This window comes from Penaeus monodon, chromosome 13, assembly GCF_015228065.2.
Source record: "Penaeus monodon isolate SGIC_2016 chromosome 13, NSTDA_Pmon_1, whole genome shotgun sequence".
In the NCBI taxonomy this organism is placed as follows: domain Eukaryota; kingdom Metazoa; phylum Arthropoda; class Malacostraca; order Decapoda; family Penaeidae; genus Penaeus; species Penaeus monodon.
The window spans coordinates 26,787,095-26,794,994 of record NC_051398.1 but is presented as its reverse complement, the minus strand read 5'-3'; the positions used below and the strand labels follow the sequence as shown (position 1 = coordinate 26,794,994).

Here is a 7,900-nt window from a genome sequence, read left to right as displayed (position 1 = left end):
GAGGACAACTTGAATGAGGAACACCCACAGCTTACTTTCTAACTTCTTATCTTCAGTTAGTCGTGCCTGAACTGTCCGGATATCCTGCCATCCAGGTAAGAAGCACAGAATAGCACCAGGTGGCCTGGAGTTCTGTATAGATTTAATCACATCAACAACCAGATCATAGTTGATAAAGGGTTGTGAACCTGGTTCCATTAGAGAATCCAGCTGGTAATATCTTGAGCTGATCTGAAGTTCATTTAATGCACATGGGAGATAGTGGCGAGTGAGAGGATACAGTGCTCCAGGGACTTTAATTACAGTTGCCTCTTCTGCCTCAAAATATTTCTGCAACTGTAAAGTACTCAATGAAGCACTCATAAAGATAATACGTAGATTATCTGAACTCCTTAACAAGCGTCGCAATATTATAAGTAGCAAATCTGTCTGTACTGAGCGTTCATGAACTTCATCCACTATCACATGTGACACTCCCTTAAGAGTTGGATTGGAGTGCAGACCTTGGAGAAGCATACCTGTTGTACAGAACATGACACCTCCCTGTTCTCGAAGACGCTGGTAATGCAGGCGGACATGAAATCCTACGCTCTCACCTATCTGTAATTTCCAATGAACTGATGATTCACTGTAAAATACACAGTGATGTAACATAATATATTAATACTATGAACTAAAAGATATGACAATGAAGGATCCTTTATATTAAAGAATGATTATCAGAAAATTTAAATTGCAAGTTAACCCACTGCTGTCAGGTACATGCTCTGTCCACTAGTTTTCTTTTGTAACTTTTGTTTGCACGTAGATGGCTCCATAAGTGCTACGCCACCAAGGAGCCTCTGTGACCTCACCGGATTTTCCCCTTCCTTCAGTTTTTAGGAAACATATTTCTTCCTAATGCTATTAAATATCAATGTGGTAATTATTAATATTACTGATATTATGATTATTACTGTTATTAACAATACCAATATCAGTAAAAACAAAAAACAATTTTTCTAAAAATCAAGGAAAAGAGTGAGATAGGTAAGACTACTTGGTGATTAAGCACTGGTGGAGCCATCTATGTTTAAATACAATAAAAAAAACATAGTAGACATGGCATATATTCTTGCCATCCTGTGATCAGTGGCTTAAATTTCTTTGTTCTTGCCTTTTCTCTTCTTTCCTTTGCAACACGTTTAGCAAGAGATACTGCAGATATACGCCGTGGTTGAGTGACTACAATATTGCAGTTAGCACCATTGCCCTTCCTAATCCAATCATCTATAATCATCTGTGGAACCTGAAAGAAGACAAAAAGAAATGGTTAAATCTGTGCTTCAGAATACTGATACAGCTTTTATTGTCAGTAAATTGCTGCTTTTTATAGTATATCTTTGTCATGACTATTAAAGGAAAAGTCCGGTCTTTTAAAAACCATGTTATTTGGTTGTATGTTGATATTTGATGCATAAATAAAATAATGACAGCCTTAATATGTGTTATATCCCAACCAATTGTTTTTTTAAAGCGTTTTTGTATGTTAAAATTCGATCGTCTGATATAAAACCGATTTGAAGCGCCATCTCGCGGAGTGACGTCACACCATGTATATCTGGAGTGAGGCAGGCGGCCATGCCATTGTTCATATGCAGTGCATTGTATATTGCATTGTATAATATCAGTGCATTGTATATTGCATTGTATAATATCATATAATTCATATATATATATATATATATATATATATATATATATATATATATATATATATATATATATATAATATATATATATATAATTCATATGCAGTGCATTATATATATATATATATATATATATATATATATATATATATATATATATATATTATATACACACACACATAAATAGACACACGCACAAACACACACACACAGACACACATACACACAACATAAACATACATACATCCATATATAATATATATATATATATATATATATATATATATATATATATATATATATATATGGATGTATGTATGTTTATGTGTGTGTGTGTGTGTGTGTGTGGTGTGTGTGTGTGTGTATGTGTGTGTGTGTGTGTGTGTTTGTGCGTGTGTCTATTTATGTGTGTATTATATATATATATATATATATATATATATATATATATATATATATATATATATATATATATATATATATATATATATGTATATATAATATGTGTGTGGTGTGTTTGTGTGTATATGTTATATATATATATATATATATATATATATATATATATATATATATATATATATATATATATATTATATATATGTATTATATATGTATATATATATATATATATATATATATATATATATATATATATATATATATTATATGATATATGTGTGTGTGTGTGTGTGTGTGTGTGTGTGTGTGTGTGTGTGTGTGTGTGTGTGTGTGTGTGTGTGTGTGTGTGTGTGTGTGTGTGTGTGTGTCTTTTTAAGCTTCAAGAACATATAATAATACTATTATAAATGGAGTTACTGCATGGATTGGATTGTGATCTGGTAACTAATAATAATTTTACCTTTGTTATTTATTAAAAAATATTATAATTATCAGTTTATTGGTATTATGTATAGTACAATTATTATAGTATGTATATAAAAAAAAATAGATATAATAAAAGTAAAATCAAACTTGGGTAATAATATATACAAATTTTCTTAAATTACATGTGAAAATGTGAAAAAATGTTCTAATTTTTAAACTCTAATCACAGCTCTTCTGGTAAATGCTATTACAAAAAAAAAAAAAAAAAAAAAAAAAAAAAAAAAAAAAAAAAAAAAAAAAAAACTTAAATAACATCAACAATTTACAAAAAGAACTTGGAGTCCCTTTCTTTTATATATACACCACTGCATGGACTAATACACATTGCATATGGAAATATTTACCTCCATCCTTGAGAAATATTACATAAACAATATTTAGAAGCCTAAGTCCTCGTTTTCTTTAAGCTTCTGGAATTTATTATAGTTTTCACTGGTTTCAAACAATCTGTTAATAAAACTCAAAAGGGTATCACAGAAGGTTTCAACTTCATGTCGAGGTGGCACTTCATTGTCCAACCCCCTGGTCTCAACTATGTAGTTCACTGTCTCTTTTGTAATATTCCGTAGCTGGAAAATGAACTTGGCTGTTCTGAAATAATGAAATATAAATTTTCTTAATATCAAAATACTTTACAAAATGCACTCATATGTCACAATATCATTTAATTTCTTTTGACCACAGTTTCTTTCAGTTAATATGTACAATGTCAAACTCTTTCCATTTCTCATTTTTGTTAAATTATATAATTTAATAAAGTAAATAGTATTTTTTAATTTTCATAATCCTTTTTATCATCTACTATGTCCATGAAGCCTGAAAAATATAAAGTGCAAGAAACATTCCAGGCCACCAGCATCTTATATTAAAAAGAAAGAAAGAAAATACCCTCAAAATATAATGAGAACACAATCTCTCTTCATCTTACTAAGCCACGCATCATACCTTTCATCGAGGTGGAATGACAGCCGATCTTTCCCTTCAATACTAATCTTCCAACCATCTTCTGATTCCTCTGCAACAAGCTTTTGTTCAGTGAAGATCACCACTGTTAAAGGCTGCAAAAGAGACAGGTCTCGTGCAATAGTTCTTCTTGAAACTTCATCTCTAGTGAGATTGACGCACAGAAGGTGGCAAGATATGTCCTTGTCCTTTGGAAGTTGATGAAGCACACAGTCACTTCCAGTGTGTACCTGTTTATTATCTCTGTTAAAAGAAAGGAATGAAAGGAAAAATATCTTTATATTTACCAATATTCAAAAATTGTTGCTTTCAAGCTACCAAATAAAAGATTACTAGTTCTGATAGCTTGTTCCACAAAAAAATATGTTCAATTTATTTTTAATCTGATCCAAATTGAGAACAAATATCATGTAACTATTTTACTGAGAAGTAAAAATGGTAGATTCTAATTTCAAAAATATTTCAACTCAGAGACAAATATGTATTGCAACAAAATCTTTAACTTCTTACAAAGTCTTGATAACAAATGAATCACTGCGGAAGATCCCCTTAGACATCACTCCTCTCTGGAGGTGCAGAACACGGCCAACACCTGCTAATAGGACTCCCAGGACCAGCTGGCTGTTACTGCTAAAGGCATTCCAAGATGAAAAGGGAGAGCTGATGTCTTCCTTATTCAAAAGAAATCCATCATATAGGTGATCTGCATACACTCGTGAGATGCCTGTGAAAAAAGCCTTATGCCAATTATCTTCTTTCAACTCTTTTTTTATCATTGTTTATACATGAAATTTTAAATAAATACATGCTCTTCTTTTTTCTTTACTTTACAGTTTGTTATCACAATATCAAATTCTAAATGGATATCTTTGTTAGGAACAGAGTATATAATAGTTTTGCAGTATAAATATACATGGTGTGTATTTAATTTGGAAATACAGGCAAATTGAGAGGAAAAATTATATTTTCCATTCTGACTTTTTCTTATATCATCTGTAAACAGAATTTTGAGACCCTACAATTGCCAGTCATACCTAAGTTATACATGATGCTTCGATGGTTGAGGTTGTTGTCATTGCAGAAATCACATTTTATCGTATATATGTTACAGCTCCTCCCAGGCTGAGCAAAGACCTGCTATTGATAAAAGATCACTGTGTTATTCATTGAGTTTTGGAAAGCTCGTGTTTTGCTCGTTCTCAATGTTGTCAGGAAAATGTCTCGGCCACTGTCAGACTGGCAGTAATTTTGAGGACTGGACTCAGACACCAACCTGTAAGAGGGACAGTATTTAGCGAAGCCTTGCTGGCAGGTTTTTTATTTTTTTTTTTTTTTTTTTTTTTTTTTTTTTTTTTTTTTTTTTTTTTTTTTTTTTTTGTTTGCATGTACGCACATGCATGGCATGGCAGGAATATCTGCCGGGGCATTGTATGTACATGCCATGGTGTATGTATGAACATGACCACGAAAGTGTGATTAAGTCGTTTTAACACTTTCTCATTTTACTATGCCAAAAAAAAAAAAAAAAGAAGAAGGGGGGGGAAGAAGAAGCAACAAAACGACAATTTCAACTCCATGAATGCCGCACACTGCTTATTTTATTCAGACTATAGACTGTATAATGTTCAGACTATGGAGTCTATAGAACAACAAAAAATACCCTTCCAGCGATTTATCATGAAGTATGGCAAGTAGAGATTAGGCAAACAATGAAAACTGAAAATACAACAGATGCTCGTAGATACGAACAAACGGCTGGGCTGCTGGTATTGGCATGAGTGGTCGGCATGCTAGGGCGATTGATATAAGCCCCCGGCAGCGAGGTCCGGGCCATTATGAATACTACCCGTCGGGAAAGGGTAATGTGAACATGCCGAGAAATAAAATCTCTTTGGCATCTGTTTCTACTGATAAGAGTAGTCTTCTGAATTACTATACTAAGTATGCAATTATCCATTCAGAACTAAGGAGATCTTAAAACATCAAATATAAACTAAAACTAAACTTAACTAAAATAAAAATTTATACTAACTTGAATAAAGAAGCATAGACAAGTGCCTTTGATAAATGAGGAGGGAGTGGAGAAGATGACAACGCGAGCCCCAGTGCTGTGAGTTTCTCTGTGGCTCCTGGATCAAGGATTTTCAACATTCCTAGGTCCTAAGTGTGGAAACAGCTTGGAAAATAAGCCGTCGTGATGGAACACTCAATCCTTCTGAGAGAAAGCTAAGCATACTTTCATCGCCACAATGTGCCTGGAATCAGTGAAATTAGGGTCAGGTCATTTATGTAAATAAATAAGTGAATGTAAAATTCTAAACACAGGAGAGTAAATCTATACTCATCTAGAGCTTGTTACTATATGTCCTGAGATATTAAGGCCATTATTTCAAGAAATAATCAGCATAACTATACTCTACTATTATATATAGTATATTAATGGGTTTCATTGTTTCTCCCTATTTTCAGATTTTTTGTTTACCAATTTTTAACCACTCATTACAGAACCATTTCAAAGAAAGCATACTGAAAACACTTACCCATAGTATTTACCCGAGGTGACGGACGGAGTGAAAATGGGCAGTGCTAAATGGATGTCATGCTTTAATGAATAAGGATGAGATAACAAGTTATAGCTAGATAAATAATTACTTGATAAATATCATTCAAGTCATCATAAAGTCCAAAAGTAAAACAAAAAATACCCTCTTTATTTGTGTTAAACAGGAGTTCCATTACCCTAAAAACAGTAAGCAAACTCTGGAGGAGAAAGTAATTTTCAGTTTTGGTTCAACAGGCAACGGTCTTACTGTTTATTTAAGTACATGACCTAATGGTAGGTTAGGAGAGCTTGGGAGAAGGAGTTACTAGATAGACTTACAAACTGAATCATCAGTCATTACTTTGATGCTGTAGGTACAAGCAGCTACTGTTGCTAGGGGTTGCGATCTTTCAGAAATCCTGGCATCATTATTAACTTGCTATATGGGAATTTGAAGTCACAAATAGAAAAAGATTAATAAAACTCTCAGGACTAGTTTTTCCTCTTTGTTGATCATTAAACCAGTGTGATGGTCACTTTTAAATTATAAATTTCTTTATTAAAAGTAATTTGATATTGTACATGCAATAAGCTTATTCTCTGAATCACTTACCTGCATAAACCAATTATACAAAAAACATTGATAAACATTCGCAACATAAAATACATTCGAAAACCTTTACTCTGTCATACATAGCAGAAGTAACTAATTCCCATCTAATTTATATACTCAATGATGTCAACTACCTCACTCATCTTAACCTTAAACTGGAGAATACATGCTCAGAGGGATCCTCATGATCTCAGGAAGGAAAGGGGTCCATGTTGTTATGGATTTTCAAGGGATTAGAGGGTGGAACACTTCTCTGGCTGAAACTCGTCCTGCCCTTCCGGCCGCTCGCTGGCTATTAGCCGTGAGATCAGGTGGCTAATATGCTTAAATTTTTCCTTGGGGTCTAGCTGAAAGGTGAGCAAGAAAAGGACAAGCAAAAAATTCAAAACAGTGATTTAAATATACTTACAATTTTATTGAAGTTCAATATATTTTACTTATATATATGATATTGCTACATACTGATATACATTTAAATACGAAATTATTCTTGGTAAAACTAACTATGCTCTTTGTTGCAAACCTGTGTCCACAACATATATTACATCTTGGACGTCAGGCTGGTCTCAGCACGTTTGTAGCAATACAACTGTTCGACGACCTTCTGGTGCTTCTTCAAAAATCTGCTCTTGGTCACTTGAGGACACCTTGAATGAAGGGCAACACCCACAGCTACTTCTAACTTCTTATCTTCAGTTAGTCGTGCCTTAACTGTCCGGATATCCTGCCATCCAGGTAAGAAGCACAGAATAGCCCCAGGTGGCCTGGAGTTCTGTATAGATTTAATCACATCAACAACCAGATCAAGTTGATAAAGGGTTGTGAACCGGTTCCATTAGAGAATCCGCTGGTAATATCTGAGCCTGATCTGAAGTTATTAATGCACATGGGAGCATAGTGGAGAGTGAGAGGAGACAGGCTCCAGGGACTTAATTACAGTTGCCTCTTCTGCCTCAAAATAGTTCTGCAATAAAGTACTCAATGAAGCACTCATAAAGATAAACGTAGATTATCTGAACTTCCTTAACAAGGTCGCATATTATAAGTAGCAAATCTGTTCTGTACTGAGCGTCAGAACTTCATCACTATCACATGTGACACTCCCTTAAGAGTTGGATGAGTGCAGACCTTGGAGAGGCATACCTGTTGTACCAGAACATGACACCTCACCTGTTCTCGAAAGACGTTGTTAATGCAGGCGGA

At 33.6% G+C, this 7,900-nt stretch overlaps 2 protein-coding genes across 2 annotated transcripts in view; one reads left to right on the top strand and one right to left on the bottom strand.

Annotated features, from left to right (window-relative positions):
• Positions 1–7,900, top strand: part of LOC119580210 (ATP-dependent RNA helicase DHX30-like) — a 39,790-nt gene that overhangs the window by 28,638 nt on the left and 3,252 nt on the right. The window lies entirely within an intron of this gene.
• On the bottom strand, positions 2,818–4,656 carry LOC119580211. Its single transcript, XM_037928214.1, has 4 exons — positions 4,577–4,656; positions 4,053–4,266; positions 3,525–3,785; positions 2,818–3,170 (listed from the first exon to the last, which is right to left on the bottom strand). The coding sequence occupies exons 1-4, from the start codon at positions 4,587–4,589 to the stop codon at positions 2,957–2,959; spliced, it is 702 nt and encodes a 233-aa protein (XP_037784142.1). The 5' UTR covers positions 4,590–4,656; the 3' UTR covers positions 2,818–2,956.

What these genes read in the sequence shown, in the direction of transcription:
- LOC119580211 (XM_037928214.1), bottom strand. An exon ending in TCATTTGTTATCAAGACTTT is followed by an intron (nt 3,786 to 4,052) that starts GTAAGAAGTTAA and finishes TTCTTTTAACAG; the next exon opens with AGATAATAAACAGGTACACA. An exon ending in TCATTCCACCTCGATGAAAG is followed by an intron (nt 3,171 to 3,524) that starts GTATGATGCGTG and finishes TCATTATTTCAG; the next exon opens with AACAGCCAAGTTCATTTTCC.